Below are 18,750 nucleotides of genomic sequence, written 5' to 3' on the forward strand. Positions count from 1 at the left end.
ATCTGTAAATATCTATTTTATTATATAAAAATTAAATTTCTGCACTTAATGATAAAACTGTCGTGGCATGTTTCTGATGGTGTTTTTCGATTTATTTCTTTTAACTCATTAAATTCAATTTATTATAATAAATTAATTATATCAAATAATTGATTTGGTTAATTATTTAAATATTATACAATTTATTATAATTTCTATCAATCAATTAATTGTAATTCAAATTGAATGATTATTTTGTTACAAAATTATTATTTTATAATCTATTCATGGGTAATACATATATTAATTATAATTGCAAATTAAGCTATTTTACATTAAATGACTTATATAATGGTCATCTCATTTATTATCATAAATGCTGAATTAAATAAGTCATCATTACTTTTGATTTAGAATTAAATGAGAATAAAACCAGAGATACTATTTTATTTGGCTTTAGGGTTTAATAAGTGTCATACTCAGATATAAATATTGACTTCTAAATTTTGGTCTCCAACACATCAAAGCCACATTCGTAACTCTTTTTTCATAAAATGAATTGCGATTCAACTCTATAAGGAATACAGAAGGTTTTCAAAGAACAAGGAAATGGTCTGAATTTGAACGAATTCTAAATGTTTGAACTTACGATGTTGTTTCAGTTGGTTGTCATTATGAAAATGACTCTAATCTATACGTGTCTAAGGAGTAGAATAGATTAAATATTATTGAAGTAATTTATTTCTAATATTAGTATTTGATTAAATTAGTTTTAGAGAAATTTAAATTGTTGACTCAATTTATATATTACGACTATTCTTTTTGAATATATTATTTTTATATTTTTTAATATAATTTTTTCTTCTAATTTTTAAGTTTATTTTCTTTCTTGGATATATGTATCATCTTTTTTCTTATTTTATATTTTAGATTAGTAATGTAATTATTAAAAAATATATTTAAAAAAATATATTAAAACATCACTATTTAAAAAAAGAAAGATACGTAAAAAAAAGAAAAATTAAAAATTAAAATATCACTATTAAAAAAACAATGGAGTCAGAATGGAAGAATATATATGGATATAAAAAATAAAAAATTATTGCACAATTATTAAATAAAAAATAATCATATATATAAAATGAAATAATTATAATAAAAAATAATTAATATATGTAATTTAAATATTTTTAATAATCGGTAACGTCAAATTTAACAAAATATAATTCATGTATTTTTTTATTTATGTATATGTATATATATTATTAAAAAAAACTACCGTAATATATATATATATATATATAGAGAGAATTATTTAACAAAATTAATATATACGTATAAATAAATAAAAAAATTATTATAATTTTTGAAAATTACACATGAACTCTTTTTTTTCAAATAAATTTATTCTAATTATATTAAAATTAGCTCATGAATAATGATTATATTAATTTTAAAAAATATCTTCATTATAATTATATCAAATTAATATTTAATGTGTTATTAAACTACTTATTAATTATCAATATTTTTAATTATTTTAATTATATTAATTGATATAGTTCTAATTCTCATTCAAGTGCAATAATTTTATTAGGAAATAGTTAATAATGCACACATTAATAATGATCCATTTAATTTGATAATAATAATAATAAAGGTCTACACAGTATTACATGCATTATATTTTAAAAAGGTAAAATATATTTTTAAAAAAATTAGGGTATCAATAATCAATTGTGATTAGTATCAATATCAATAATTAATTCTTATAGTTATTTTTGTACTACTAAAGGCTACATATAATATTTTTTTGTAAAATAAAAAAGGTTGTGATTCATAATATTTTCGTAAAGTTATATCATATAGACACAAGATTAATTAGATAACAAATTGAATTTTAATTAATATATTTTATTTTCTGCTCATATTTTTCATTAATTATTTTACTTTTTATATTTACAGTAAATATTGAATGTAAAAAAGAAAAAAAATATTAAATGTTATCTATTTTATTTATTTAGAGTCATAATTAAATTTGATATAATTATAACAAGTATCTAAATTAATAATAACATGATACTATAATTTTAAGTTGTATAATATAATAAAAAAATATAGTAATTTATGTATGCTTCCTATATAGCAATAATATTATATATATTTATATATCTCCTCTTTTAGCCTTTCCTAAAAATATTGGCATATAATTAATATTGATAACATATATATTGAGTAAGTATCTCTATTAAATTAATCATAAAGGTTAATAAAATATAATAGCATAAATTTCACATAATTGTAGTAACTATCTCCATTGAAAATATTTGCTAATTTTTACCATGTATAATTAATGTGTGTGTGTGTATATATATAATTATTTATCATCTAGAAAATTCATACCTAAGACATAGATCTTCTTCTATTTATTATTTTTCATACCTAAGTGCTACTAACTACGATTCTATCAACAGTATTACCTATGGTAGATTATGTAATGAAAAAGTTTGAAAAATAAAGGCAAGAATAATTATAAGGTTATGGAAAATTCCATCCAAATTTGACAAGAATAAGAATTTACATAGAAATAATTCTCATGGATGATAAGGTAAGTTGATTGTTTTTCATGATTCTTTCAAGTGATGCTAGGTCCATTTTATAAATATTTTTTGTTCATATTTTAAGCTTATTTGATAAGTAAACCATTGCACGAATGAAAGACAGTGCAATTTTATAGATTTATAAGTGCTAATAGTTTTTATATTTAATTTGTTTTATAGTGTGATAATAACCAATATATTTGTTGGAGGATTTGACTATTATTATATTATTTATTATTATATTCGGTATATATGTCTGATTTATTGAAAAAAGTAAATTATTAAAACCGCTTAATAACTATTTTAGAATTAATCCAATTAACACTAAATTAAAAAAAATCAAATAATACATAACATATTACTTTTTTATTAATCAAATTATTATAATTCAAATTAATTTTAAAAAAATCATTTAAAATTATCATTTCAATATTATCATGGTACAAGTAATTACACTTGTTCATTAACTATGTTCCAAAATTTAAAATAAAAGAGAAACATAACAATGCACAAGACATTGGTAACATAAGTTCAAAAATAAAGAAGACATTCTCCAATCCAAGATCAGAGTACGCAACAACATGTAAATCTGTTATTTTCAGTGGTTTACACTAGTCCTCATTTTTACATACACGACTGTTTATAGCGGTTTATGCTTTATTTTATTATTTTTTTAGAGACTGCTGCGGCATATAACGGTTTCTACTTTAGCTTATCTTCACGTAAAATAGCAGCTAATAGTAGCAGTTTATATTGATTTTGAATCTACCAGCAGCGATTAATATGAAAAAGTTGTAATTTTTTTAATCTGAAAAAGTTATAATGTGATCATTTTGGGTCCTAATTATTTTATTTGAGTAATTTATTTTTTAAAAAATAAGAGCAACATATATTATGGAAAAAAAAATTCAAAGTGATTGATAATATATAAGTAATGGTGAGAGTATTATTAAATTCTTAAGTTTTGCTAACAAGTATTCTAAATTTTTGATTTTGTATTTTTAACACTTACCTTTTATTAGGATGGCTATTAGCAAAATTTTTATTATTTTCGTTGACTTATATTTGTTTTATACTAATTAATAAGTCAAATTCAAACTAGAGTTTTACTACGTTAAAATATTAAAAACGGATAACATTTGACCAAATTAAATGCCTTAAAGATAATATATTAACAAAAATCCATAAAATTAATTATTGCACCTTATTTAATTAGTGGAAGACTTTTGCTTACAAAAACCGTAAAATTAGGATCGGATTGTCTTTTCAAAAAATATTTTTTTATTAAAAAAATTTTGTTTAATAGACAAAAACTATTTTACATTTAGATAGAAGATTTTTTAAAAAAAAGAATTAAAAATATTTTTTATTTCTGTTTCTTATAAAGTAAATTATTGTTAGTTTTTTTTAAAAAATAAATAATTTAATTTTTAAAAAAAATGCTTTACTAAAAAGATGTATCTAAATATATTTAAAATTAAATAAAATATTTTATTTTTAATATAAATATCTTTTAACTAAAAAAAAGTCGATCCAAATCAATACTACTTAGTGTGTGTTTGAATTGATATTTATAAAACTAAAATTTAAATGAATATAATTTTATAAAATTAATTTTAGATAAAAATAAATTTGTACCCACATCATTTATAACCGGAGTTTGGATTTAATTATTTAAATGTAAATGAGTAGGGATAATTGCGATTCCCTCTATATAAACCCCACAAAACTGCGCATATGCAATTGAAGCATAACAATAAACAATGGCTCCCAATAATCTCCATCAATATATTATTAGTGTGGTTGTTATCGTTTCTTTGGCAATATTTTTGAACCCAACATACGGTGAGGATGGGTTGAGTCCTGATTACTATAAGGGAGTGTGCCCTCAGGCATTGCCAACCGTACGAGCAGTTGTGAGGCAAGCAATCGATAGTGAACCACGAAATGGAGCATTTTTGTTGCATTTGCATTTCCATGACTGCTTTGTTAATGTGAGTTTTATATACATCTAAAAATAGATATTCTCATTCTTATTGTCATAATGTCACTTTTTTTTTAACTTTATTCAAAAAAATCATGTATGAAGTGATATTATCATTTTTTCTTAATTTTTAGCTAGTGATATGTAGAGTACTCTCTCTCTCTCAAATAGAAAATTTGATAATTAACTCTCCACTTGGTACTCTCTCTCTAATAGAAAATTTGATAATTTACTCTCCACTTGGTACAATAAAATCTGATAATATATAAAGTGTAACCATATAACTTAATCTTCATATGAATTATATTATTTATTTATTTTTAATGAAATATACAAACATATAATATTTTTTTATATATATATTTGATCTTCTATATTTTTAATATGAACAACTAGTTTTTTTATTAATAAATAAAACTGACAATGTAGATTAAGTGTTTGTTTAGATGTCATTAAGTTGATAGAAATTTTTTTAAATAAAAAAAATTCTTTTTAATGTATTTAAAAAATTTTTAGTAGTAAAAATAAAAGTATTAGAAAAATAAAAATAAAATTTTTTTGAGAAGCTTAATTTACATTTTTTAAAAAATATTTTTTCTTAAAAAATAGATATTTTTACATAATAAAAATACTTTTATATTGTTGTACTAAAATATAATTGATAGATAGAAAGTTTTTTTTCATGAGATATAGTAATATACAAACATAAAATTATTTTTACTTTTTAAAAGATTTTTTTAAAAAAATAAGAAAAAAATAATTTTTTTAGCAAAATGAGAAGTTTTTGCTTTTTAAAAGTACAAACATCTTTTTAAAAAATGATATCAAATCAAGTCTTAATATAAACCATATAAAATATAACATGATTTTAAACGTCTGTTATTTCAAATTAACAAATTAATTAATGGTGAATTTTATGGTGCCTATAATTTATTGTCTAACTTTTGCCTAATTTATTATTTATGATAAATTTTGAATATTTAATAATTATTTATTTTTATATTTTTAAAATTAAATATTAATTTTTAACTATTTTGATAAATTAGACATACACTTTTAGACACCATAACAATCACCTTAATTAATTTTAATTTTTAATATACTCCTATGATTTACAGTCAAACTTATTTATTATTTATTTAGATTCAATAATATTTTATTATATATAAATTAATTTAATTTAATATAATAATATTATTATTTATAATTATTTTGGTAGTAATTTATTTTACTTTTAGTGACAATAAAAATAACTACATATTTATTGATAATTAGACATTAGTCGTTTTATACTGTTATTAAAATTTTTAGTGACAATTATAGCGGTCGCCATTAAAAACTTTTTAATAATCACAAACACTTTATAACTTGTCATTCTAATATATAATAATAATAACAAATATATAATTTTAACAAAAAAAGAAATTAACCAAAAGAAATAATGGTTATACTGTTATTGCCAGTAAATTAGTTTTTCTTGTAGTGATATAATTATGCGGAAGCTATATAATGTTATTCTTTGTTTTGATGCATATAGATATTGTGAATGCTATAATGCTATGACATCTAAATTATTTGTGGTTATAGACTTATAGTGATTAAAAAAATTTTTGATAACACACTTAAAAATTATGGTAAAAATTAAGATGATATTTTTTTTATCATTTGACAATATTTTTTAATTTATTTATATTTTTTTATAGTTCTTCTTTATTTTTATTTTCAAATAATTAAAGATATTTTCCAATAGTAATAAAAAAACATAATTTTTATTATATTTTTAAGTATTGTCAAATTTTCATGGACATTATAACTACCATAAAGAATTCAAGATAGCAATAATAACATTTATCATAATAGATGTATAACTTTATAGAATACATATTGAAATCTTAATATAAAAGCGTTTAAAGATGGTCTAAAGTATTTGGAAAAGTACAGGGGTGTGACGGATCGGTTCTACTAGATGACACTCCGGAGATGAAGGGAGAAAAGACAGCAACCCCGAATAACAATTCACTTCGAGCATTTGATGTTGTTGATGAAATCAAAGCAGCTGTCGACAAAGCTTGCAATGGGCCTCTTGTCTCCTGTGCAGATATACTTGCTCTTGCTGCTCGTGATTCTGTATTCATTGTGAGTTTCACAAAATTCAATCTTTTATTTATATTTTTATTCAATTATATTAGTTGTACATTAAAAGTAATTATTAACATAAAATATATTTTAAAATATAAAATATATATTAAAAATAGGGCAATTTACGTATTTAAATAAAATCAATGAATTCTTTACCCAAACGTGCAAAACAGAAATATGTTACGTGGTTGTGCAAATTCGATTATTATATAAACCGTGGGAGCCAACCACGATTTACTATTTGAACATAAACCGTGGCTGGCAGGGACGATTTATGTTTTGATGAAAATGAGCATAAACCGTGGGAGGCTACCACGGTTTATGATTGCATGAAAGTCTTCATAAAACCTTGCTACCATCAACGGTTTATGAAGGAATGGGAATTTACATAAACCCATGTAGCCTACAGCGGTTTATGAGAAGTGAAGATCTATATATATGTTGGTGAGATTCAGGTGCATGAGAGAGATCATTATCATAATGGCAAGTGAGGAGGAGAGTGTTCTTGTTCTAGTGCATTGCTCTGGAAAAATTCAAAAAAACAAAAGATATGGTGTGAAGTTCACTGATAGAGAACCGGTAAGTGTTTTCATCAGTTCAACAAGCACGTTGTCAGATCTAAAGAACAGTATTTTACAGAAGCTTGGGATTTCTGGTAGCAAGTTTGTGAAGAAGTTATTCTACAAGATTCTCATCGCAGTTGTCTCGACCCGGGTTCAATATGACACGTTTGTGCTAGCGGCTGATGAAGACATTAGGGTTCTGTTCCATTGTGTCAGAAGTTTTCCAGAGGTCAGAATACACGAGTTACTCGCAAAGTTGGATGTTGGGGTGGATAGTTCTGGGTATCAGCTCCATTTCGTAACTCAAGTGGCGTAGGAGGTGCGTCTTGTTCGATGCCTGTGATAGCACCGTCCATTCCGCTAGTGGCATCCCCATCATTCGCGGCTGATTTAGATCAAACGGAGGCTGTTGGTTCTGCACCTTTGCAGGATCCAGGGGTCCGTGGGCAGGCATATGACAGTCCCATGCCGGTCTACCATGTTCCATCAGATTCTCAAAGTCAGTCAGGCACCCACTGACAGGCTCCCTATCGATCGGCAAACCAAGCTGATATGCCACATCTTGCAACGTGATAGTGCACTCACCAAATGGCATGTGGAAGGTGTGCGTTTCAGGACGCCACCGCTCAATAAATGCGCTGAGTAGAGGCTCGTCAACCCAGAACCAGTGACTGTTTAGCCTAGCCAAATGATACAACCCGGCGGTCTCCAGGTACGGTATGATCCGCTTGTGTAAAGGCATATTCTGTTGCCTCCTCACGCCACTAATAACCCTAGTGGGCTGCAATATGTAGGTAAAGAAACCCCTCAACATACGACCAATACTAAACAAATCATATTACATTTAGAAAAAAATTTAATTAAATATATACATATGTTTTCCATTTTCTTTTAGATTATAGTAAGAAAGATCACGAAAGGCAAAATAATGATAACAATACCAACAACAATAACTCTACTACGAATAACAGCATTTATGAGACCAACAGTTATAGGTACTAATAAAAATAAAGGTAATACTGATAACTACGAGTATCATAATAGTAACAAAATTAATAATCTAAATAATAAATTAATTATCTAAACAATGCTAATAAAATAAATTGACTACATTAATAATGAAAAAATAATATTAATTATATAAATAATGAGAATAATATTAACAATAAGGACTAACCTCATCATCAATAGATCCAGCCACATGAGTAACTCCATTTAATCGGTACAAGCGAGTTTCATCCTCCATGATTCCACAACCCAAACCCCACCAAATCCTCCAACCCTCTCTCTCAAACTCTCCCAACTATGAAGGTTGCAGATTTTTTTTTCCTTCCAAATGATCCGTGCTCATCTTCAGTGGATTATGTATATATAGTAATATAAACGTAAACCGTGGGAGCCTACAGGGTTTTACGTTTAAAGCCAATATCCTCATAAACCGTGGTAGCCACCCACGGTTTATGCCTAAAATTTTCCCTTTCTAATCCGTGGTTGGTGGCCACGGTTTATACCCATTTTTTTCCTTCTAGAAACCGTCCCTGTCAGCCACGGTTTATGTTCAAATAATAAACCGTGGTTGACTCCCACGGTTTATATAATAATCGAATTTGCACAACCACGTAACATATTTCTGTTTTGCATATTTGGGTGAAGGATTCATTGATTTTATTTAAATATGTAAATTGCCCTTAAAAATAAATTAAATTATATATATTTATACATATACGGACTAATTTTTTGGGGCTGATTTTAACGTCTTTGATTTCTATATGAATATGATCCATGAATGCTTGATTTGTATATTTATTGTGTATTTGTGTTTTACGGTGATTTTTGCAAAAATGGAAATGTTTCGTTAAAATTAAATCTGCAAAGGCCACCGAAGACGTTTTGTGTATAAAAAAAACCCGTCAAAAGCGGTAAATTTTTAATGTAGATACAATGAATCTAATAAAATACTTAAGTAATTCTTTCAAATTATAGAATTTTCTGAATTCACCCCCTAAATATTGTTATTAAACAAAGAGAATTCGTTGTAAGAGAATTTAATTTTTAAAAAAAAAATACAATTCGTCCTAGCAATTTCATTTTTCAAAAAATTTAAGAAAAAAAATTACACTTGTTCATATATTTTTATAAATAACTATGTTATGTATATACTAAAATTAATCATTAATATAAAATATATATTTTTATACAAAATATATATAAAAAATAAATTAAACAACATATATATTTATATATAAAAAAAATTAATGATTAATTTTAGTATAAAAATAATATTTCTATTCTACAAATCACCACCTCCTACGTTGCTCATTTTTTGACATTTCACATTATTTCACACCATAGAAATTTTTTTCTCATATAAAACCAGGGAATAAATATATAATGATAAATTATCATACAAAGTTTAATCTATTTAAAAAAAATAAAACCAACATAAAAAATATTTTTCATACTCATTTTTTATATAAAATATCAAACGAAACGGACGCATGTTATCATATTTTACCTTTATCTTATTTAATTATAAATAAAAAATTATTTTAATATTTTACCAAATACCAAAATACATAGATTGTGATTAAATATTACCTTTCAAACAGAAATACCATGACAATAGAAATAAAACTTTTTTAATTAATTTAATTATGTACCAATATAATAATTTAATTATATCCATTTTTTTAAATAATTATTCATACAGTTAATATAAAAATATTTATTTTTACTGACACGGTACATAATTAGATATAAATACAAAAGTATTTTACGCTCATAATACATCAAAATAAATTCATATAACTATTTCCAAAGCCAACATATTTTGGTATTATATTAACAGATGGGAGGTAAACAATACTACTACAAAGTGTTGCTAGGCAGAAGAGATGCAACATCTGCAAGCATAGAGGATGCAAACAACCACCTTCCGTTGGCGAACGCCGACTTCTCAGATCTTCTCGGCCGATTCTTCCAGCCAAATGGGCTGAACCTCAAAGACATGGTGGTCCTTTCCGGCGCACACACAATTGGATTCGCAAAATGTGATTCTTTCAAAGCAAGGCTCTACAATGACACCAACATAGACTCAAATTTCGCAACATCATTGAAGCAATCTTGTCCTCCCAGTGGTGGTTCAAATTTGACAGCTTTAGATGTTAGTACTGCAAGTTTTGACAACAACTATTACAGTGATTTGTTGCAGAACAAGGGAGTTCTTCATTCTGATCAAGAGCTCTATAAGGGTGATGGTTGTGAGAGTGATCAGTTGGTGAAGCTTTATAATAGTAACCCTAATGCTTTTGCTAAGGATTTTGCAACTTCCATGGTTAAGATGGGTAAGATTAAGCCTTTACTTGGAAATCAAGGAGAAATTAGATCTAGTTGCAGAAAAACCAATCGTGGTGGATATTACTAGTATGAGCACAAAAAACATATCAACATTTTAATTGCAACTATTTAAGTGCAAGGTCATGACACTTCATGTGTTCATATATATAACATATTATTACTTTTCAAGTATATTTCAATTTATTTAATATTTGATATATAACATATTTCTAATATATATATTGTGATATACATGTAGCTTGATATATATATATATATATATATATATATATATATATATATATATATATATGAGATCAAAGTTTAGTTAGAAACATTCCGTAAAAAAAAATTAATTAGAAACATAATTGAGTTCAAACACAATTTTCATTAGCAATAGGACTAGTAATTAATTTCAACAATTAAATGATAATTTAGTGATATAATATTTTAATTATTTTTAAATTATATATATATTGTATCGTAAATTATAATATTTTAAATTATTTTAATTAATCTCAACAACCACCCTAATAAAAGGGAACAATTATCTATCATTAAAGGTGGAATCACTTCATAATTAAAGTGGTTATTAGCTCACCTGCAACTATAAATACCCTGACACTCTCAGGTATCATTCGAACTCCAATATACTAAAAATCTGCCTAAAGTCCTTGCTAACTTAAACATCAGAGTTCCTTGCAGGTACCTTCCACCATCCTCTCCAAAGAGCTCGGACAACATCACTTTGCCTAGAAGATAGAGAAGTATCTCATTCCAAAAGGAGTCTGGACCTCACGTTCAGATCCAAGCCACATTGATTCTAGGTAAACCTCGGAATATTGGCACTGTTGCCGAAGACCTAAAAGTCTGCACCCAACCATGGCTGAGGATCATCTCGAAGATAGACACACACTGCATCAAAATCAAAACCAAATCAACATCATGATAACCGTGCGTGCAATTATCATACCCCCGAACCCTGGGAGAATGAAAAACCATAACAAAAGGAGAAATTTGCGAAATACAAAAACACGAACAATCAACTCCGAAACCCACCAACCTAGTGAGTTAGGGGGATCAAAACCCTACAAAACTCATGCAATTGGTACATAGACATCGAGATCAATTAGAGCATCTTGAGATCGAGTTAGAATGATAACACGAATATGAGCAGACCTTACAAAGAGAAGTAGAAAATTGGAAGAAAAGCTAGAAAGACTAGAATCTGCACTACAAGAATTTGACAAATTAGCGACGAATTTTTGTGAGAAATATTTTTTGTCACGAATCCGTCACTAACTTGCGAGGAATTAGTGACGCACTAACGACAAAATTAATGAGCGGTCACAAAATATCCGAACTTGAAAGAAGCGACTGATTAGCGAGAGATTCACGAGTAAGTTTGTTTCCCACAAATTGACTTTTGTAGCTAAAAAAAGAATGAGGAAAATTTTCTCGCTAATTTGTCACAAATAAATTAGCAAGTGACAATATTCTAGCAAATTAGTCACAAATTAATTAGCGAGGGATATTATTGTCACTATTCCGTCGCAATTGTTTGATATACAATTAGCGAGAAACAATGTTACTAGCGAATCCGTCACAAAGACTTGAAATGAATTCTGCGATGGACAATTTCCTAGCTAATTTGTCACTAAAGTTTTTATTTTTAGCGAGCAACTAGTTTCTCGCTAATTTGTCGCATAATATTGTCAAATTCAAAATTAGGATAGCGACAGAAAATAGTCGTCGATAAGTCGTCGCAATGTATAAATCATTCAGCTAGGGAAGTGTTCCTTGCTAATTAGTCGCTAAAGTGGAAATACGGATATTGAGCACCTAGGACCTAAGTAGCGAGAAATTTGCGACCGTTTAACAACTAACACACTTCATTCGCTGATTTCAAGTCGCTGATTGGCGGGCGAAATATATTTGTCGCTAAGTTGTCGCAAGTTTAGTTTAGCGAGCGACTTGGCAATTGCAATTTTATCGCAAAACAAAAGCTATATCCTACCTATTTTGTAGCAAATTACTCGCTAATCTCGTTGGAAATCCATCGCAGAGTTATAATAAATCCAAAACTAACCGAGAAAATGTAGAAGTAAGTGATCGCAATTGAGTCACTAATCAAAAGCTTATTTAGTGAGGGATTAGCGACTGCTTAACAACTGATAGACTTTCTTCACTTATTTCATGTTGCTACTAATTTGTGAGAAAAAATGTGAGTCCTTATTTAGTCCTTATTTCATATTGTTGTAACAATCCGAGTTTTTGAAAAATTAAATTTAATATATTTGTTAAAAAATTTATTCTAAGAAAATTATTTTACTAAAAGTAATTAAATAAAGCTTTATGATACATTGAATTTTAAAAGTAATTAGGAGTCATAAGTAATTTTGATAATAATTGAGAGGGACAAGTATTGTTTTGGTCCCTAAAGTTTAGGGTCAGAAAAAAATCGTTCCTCACGTAATTTTTTATTTAGAATCGTCCTAAACGTTTTATTTTGTATTAAAATCATCCTTTTACCTTTTTATGGACAAAAATATCCTCCACCACTACATGCACCTTTACCACCACCATCAGCATCTTTGGCACCACCAACTACACTAAATCAGATTCAAGAACATCAAATCAGATTAAAACAACATCAAATTCAACAACAAAATCAACATACAACAATAATGAAATTAGAAAATAACAAATCAAAATTAGAATTAGAAGCAAAGACAGAAATAGAAGAAGCAGAAGAAGACACAGAAGCAGAAGAAGCTCAAGTAGAAGCAGAAAAGAAAGGGGGAAGAAGGGGTGACGGCGAGCCAGTGACCAAGGGGGAGGAGTCATCATCGTCACACGCGTCGCCGTCGCCGTCGCCATCGTGTCGCACCCAGGGAAGAGGGAGAGAGGGACGTGAGCCAGTGACCAAGGGGAGGAGTCGCCGCTGTTACATCGTCGCCGTCGAGGTGAGGAATGAGTTGCGCCCAGCCGCCGCTCAACCTCGTCCCGCCGCGAGGTGGAGGTCGTCGCGTCACCGCCGAAGAGAGAGAGAGAGAGAGAGAGAGAGAGACAGAGAGAGGGAGCCCGCGAAGATGGAGAAGACGCGACTGTGATGGTGAGTGGTCACTGTGTTGCCGTCTATTCCGTCTCCCCTCCCTCTTCCCCTTTCCCTTCCCCCTCTTCTTTTCCCCTTTCCCCTTTCCCCTTTCCCTTCCTCCCCCCATTGCATACCCTTTTCCTTTCTCCCCCTCCCCCCAATGCGTTATTTTCTTTTTTAAAAAAAATTATAATTTTTTTATTAAAGTATGGATAATTTAGTAATAAAATTAAAAATTTTATTAAAAAGGACAATTTTAATATGAAATAAAACGTTTAGGACGATTCTAAATAAAAAATTACGTGAGGGACTATTTCGATTCCAAGACTAAACTTTAGGGACCAAAATAATACTTATCCCTAATTGAAATTCAAATTAATTAAGATTTTTTATGTTATCTTTAGTATAATTAGATATTTGGTATAATTGAAATTGACTATTTTATATAATTCGAAACCAAATTTTGGTAATGAAAAAATAATAAAGTTAAATGATTTAAATTAGATAATTGATATTTCAGATTTAAACTGTACTTTATAAAGTATAATTAATCTGTTCATTTTATAATTTAAATTAAAAATAATTATTTCAACTCAACAATATATTAATAAATAGTGTTCCTAAAATATTTTTGATAGAGTATATTTAATTTTAAAATTATTATTCTATCCTTTAATTTTACCTAAATATCTATTATATCCAAATTCTTTTATAAAATCTCTAATTTTTAATTCTAATTGAAAATCAAAAAGCCTAATTTCGCTCAAACTCTAACACTGGTACCTCTTATCCTCACCGCTGTATACACACTTGAAAAATAAGAAAGAAAAGGTGGGAAAATAGAATTAGGGAAGAAGGGGAAAAAAGAAAGGGAAAAGAAAGAAGAGAGGGGGTTCCGGGAAGAAGGAAGAAGATATGAAGAAGAGAAAAGGGAGAGAAATGGAGACTGTGCAGTGGGCATCACTACCACCTCGCTGCTGCTGTGCCGTCATGGAGGGAGTGAGAGAGCATCACACAAGCCTGTGAGAGAGGAAGATGTCGTTGCTGTCGCGCCTTGCCGCTGTCAGTTTCATCGTCGCTGTTCTGCCTTCATCAAGCCCGTTTTGCCGCTGCCGTTGCGCCATGATGAGCGGATAATTTGTACCCTTTTTGGCATTGTTTTTAGTATGTTTTTGGTAGTTTTAGTTGAGTTCTTAGTATATTTTTATTAGTTTTTAGTTAAAATTCACTTTTCTGGACTTTACTATGAGTTTGTGTGTTTTTCTGTGATTTCAGGTATTTTCTGGCTGAAATTGAAGGTTCTGAGCAAAAATCTGATTCAGAGACTGAAAAGGACTGCAGATGCTGTTGGATTCTGACCTCCCTGCACTCGAAGTGGATTTTCTGGAGCTACAAAAGCCCATTTGGCGCGCTCTCAACGGCGTTGGAAAGTAGACATCCTGGGCTTTCCAGAAATATATGATAGTCCATACTTTTCCCAAGATTTGATGGCCCAAACCGGCGTTCAAAGTCACCTACAGAAATTCCAGCGTTAAACGCCGGAACTGGCACCTAAATGGGAGTTAAACGCCCAAACTGGCACAAAAGCTGGCGTTTAACTCCAAGGAGAGTCTCTACACGAAAATGCTTCATTGCTCAGCCCAAGCACACGCCAAGTGGGCCCGGAAGTGGATTTTTATGTCATTTACTCATCTCTGTAATCCTTAGGCTACTAGTTTTCTATAAGTAGGACCTTTTACTATTGTATTTAAAAGGCGAATCGGGGTAGCTATCTTTGAGTTTTATGCTATCTTAGATCATTGGGAGGCTGGCCTCACGGCCATGCCTAGACCTTGTTCTTATGTATTTTCAACGGTGGAGTTTCTACACACCATAGATTAAGGTGTGGAGCTCTGCTGTACCTCGAGTATTAATGCAATTACTATTGTTCTTCTATTCAATTCCGCTTGTTCTTTGTCCAAGATATCACTTGTTCTTTGATGAGCGGATAATTTGTATACTTTTTGGCATTGTTTTTAGTATGTTTTTGGTATGATCTAGTTAGTTTTTAGCATATTTTTATTAGTTTTTAGTTAAAATTCACTTTTCTGGACTTCACTATGAGTTTGTGTGTTTTTCTGTGATTTCAGATATTTTCTGGCTGAAATTGAGGGACCTGAGCAAAAATCTGATTCAGAGACCAAAAAGGACTGCAGATGCTGTTGGATTCTGACCTCCCTGCACTCGAAGTGGATTTTCTGGAGCTACAGAAGTCCAATTGGCGCGCTCTCAACGGCGTTGGAAAGTAGACATCCTGGGCTTTCCAGCAATATATGATAGTCCATACTTTGCCCAAGATTTGATGGCCCAAACCGGCGTTCAAAGTCACCTCAAGAAATCCCAGCGTTAAACGCTGGAACTGGCACCCAAATGGGAGTTAAACGCCCAAACTGGCACCAAAGCTGGCGTTTAACTCCAAGAAGAGTCTCTACACGAAATTTGCTTCATTGCTCAGCCCAAGCACACACCAAGTGGGCCCGGAAGAGGATTTTTATGTCATTTACTCATTTCTGTACACCTTAGGCTACTAGTTTCTTATAAGTAGGACCTTTTGCTATTGTATTAGACATCTTTGGATCTTTTTATCTTTTGATCACTTTAGATCTCTAGATCATCTTTGGACATTGTGTTCTTAGATCATTGGGAGGCTGGCCATTCGGCCATGCCTAGACCTTATGCTTATGTATTTTCAACGGTGGAGCTTCTACACACCATAGATTAAGGTGTAGAGCTCTGCTGTACCTCGAGTATTAATGCAATTACTATTGTTCTTCCATTCAATTCCGCTTGTTCTTGTTCCAAGATATCACTTGTTCTTCAACTTGATGAAGGTGATGATTGACGCCCATCACCATTCTCACCCATGAACAAAGTGACTGACAACCACTCTTGTTCTACAAGCATTTGAGGCTTAGTGAATATCTCTTGGATTCCTGATTGCACGATGCATGGTTGATCGCCTGATAACCGAGTGCTCGCCTGACAAACGAGCCAGCCATTCCGTGAGGTCAGAGTCTTCGTGGTATAGGCAAGAACTGATGGCAGCATTCAAGAGAATCCGGAAGGTCTAACCTTGTCTGTGGTATTCTGAGTAGGATTCAATGACTGAATGATTGTGACGTGCTTCAAACCTGTAACCTACTGGGCGTTAGTGACAGACGCAAAAGAATCACTGGATTCTATTCCGGTAGGGGAGGGAACCACACCGGTGATTGGCAGCACTGTGACAGAGTGTGTGCATTAGCTTTCACTGCGAGGATGGGAGGTAGCTGCTGACAACAGTGAAACCCTACACGAGCTTGCCATGGAAAGGAGTAGGAAGGATTGGGTGAAGGCAGTAGGAAAGCAGAGAGACGGAAGGGAAGGCATCTTCATGCGCTTATCTGAAGTTCTCACCAATGAATTACATAAGTATCTCTATCTTTATCTTTATGTTATTTTCGTTCATCACCATTATCATTTGAGTTTGCCTGACTAAGATTTACAAGATGACCATAGCTTGCTTCAATACTAACAATCTCCGTGGGATCGACCCTTACTCACGTAAGGTTTATTACTTGGACGACCCAGTGCACTTGCTGGTTAGTTGTGCGAAGTTGTGTAATGCCATGGTATTGAGCCACCACGTTTTTGGAGCCATTACCGGGGATTATGAGAGTTGTGAAAAAGTATAGTTCACAATTTCGCCCACCATTCTTCAACTTGATGAATGTGATGATCCGTGACACTCATCATCATTCTCACTCATGAACAAGGTGACTGACAACCACTCTTGTTCTACAAGCATTCGAGGCTCTAGTGTTTATCTCTTGGATTCCTGATACACGATGCATGGTTGATCGCCTGACAACCGAGTGCTCGCCTAACAAATGAGCCAGCCATTCCGTGAGATCAGAGTCTTCGTGGTATAGGCGAGAACTTATGGCGGCATTCAAGAGAATCCGGAAGGTCTAACCTTGTCTGTGGTATTCTGAGTAGGATTCAATGATTGAATGACTGTGACGTGCTTCAAACTCCTAGCAGGCGGGGCGTTAGTGACAGACGCAAAAGAATCAATGGATTCTATTCCGGCCTGACCGAGAACTGACAGCTGATTAGCCATATGCTGTGACAGAGCATAGGAACATTTTCACTGAGAAGATGGGAGGTAGCCACTGACAACGGTGAAACCCTTGCATAAGCTTGCCATGGAAAGGAGTAGGAAGGATTGGATGAAGACAGTAGGAAAGCAGAGATACGGAAGGGAAAGCATCTTCATACGCTTGTCTGAAGCTCTCACCAATGAAATACATAAGTATCTCTATCTTTATCTTTATGTTTTATTCATCATCTATACCCATTTGAGTCTGCCTGACTAAGATTTACAAGGTGACCATAGCTTGCTTCATACCAACAATCTCCGTGGGATCGACCCTTACTCACGTAAGGTATTACTTGGACGACCCAGTGCACTTGCTGGTTAGTTGTGCGAAGTTTTGTTTATGCCATGGTATTGAGCACCAAGTCTTTGGAGCCATTACTAGGGATTGTTCGTGTAAAAGTAGTGATCACAATTTCGTGCACCACGCCATGCCGCCATACTCCAAGCTGTTGTCCTTGCTGTTCGCAGAGGGAGAGAAAGCAAGCACGCCATAGGAAGCGAGAGACCGAAGCTGTGAGAGAGGAGAAGTGACGAAAGAAGCTATCGCGGGAACTGCCGCCAGAGGGAGTCCCGTCGCCGTCGTGCTGTGCGAAGTCACCGCCACTGTCGCCACTACTGAAGGCTGCACCGTCATGCCTCTGGTCGGGGGTGAAGTCTGCCGTTGAGCTATACCTTCCCGGAGCTGCTACCGTTCCATTACCCTGTTTTATTAAATTTTTGGTGGAGCCACAACCGCCACTGGAGCTGCCCGAAAACGAAAACTAGGGGTGATCAAAACCGAACCAGACCGAACAAAACCGATGAATCAAACCAAAAAAACTGAAAACCAAATAAACCGAAAACAAAAAAAACTGAAAAATTAAATATTTGCT

General features: G+C 31.2%; 1 protein-coding gene across 1 annotated transcript; it reads left to right on the forward strand.

Moving 5' to 3' along the window:
* Positions 1–4,336: 4,336 nt before the first annotated feature.
* LOC112702702 (peroxidase RIP1) lies at positions 4,337–10,837 on the forward strand. Its single transcript, XM_025753851.3, has 3 exons — positions 4,337–4,573; positions 6,505–6,699; positions 10,114–10,837. Exons 1-3 carry the CDS (start codon positions 4,343–4,345, stop codon positions 10,687–10,689), a joined length of 1,002 nt encoding a protein of 333 aa, XP_025609636.1. The 5' UTR covers positions 4,337–4,342; the 3' UTR covers positions 10,690–10,837.
* Positions 10,838–18,750: the final 7,913 nt, after the last annotated feature.

This window comes from Arachis hypogaea, chromosome 7 (assembly GCF_003086295.3).
Source record: "Arachis hypogaea cultivar Tifrunner chromosome 7, arahy.Tifrunner.gnm2.J5K5, whole genome shotgun sequence".
Taxonomy (NCBI): Eukaryota; Viridiplantae; Streptophyta; class Magnoliopsida; order Fabales; family Fabaceae; genus Arachis; species Arachis hypogaea.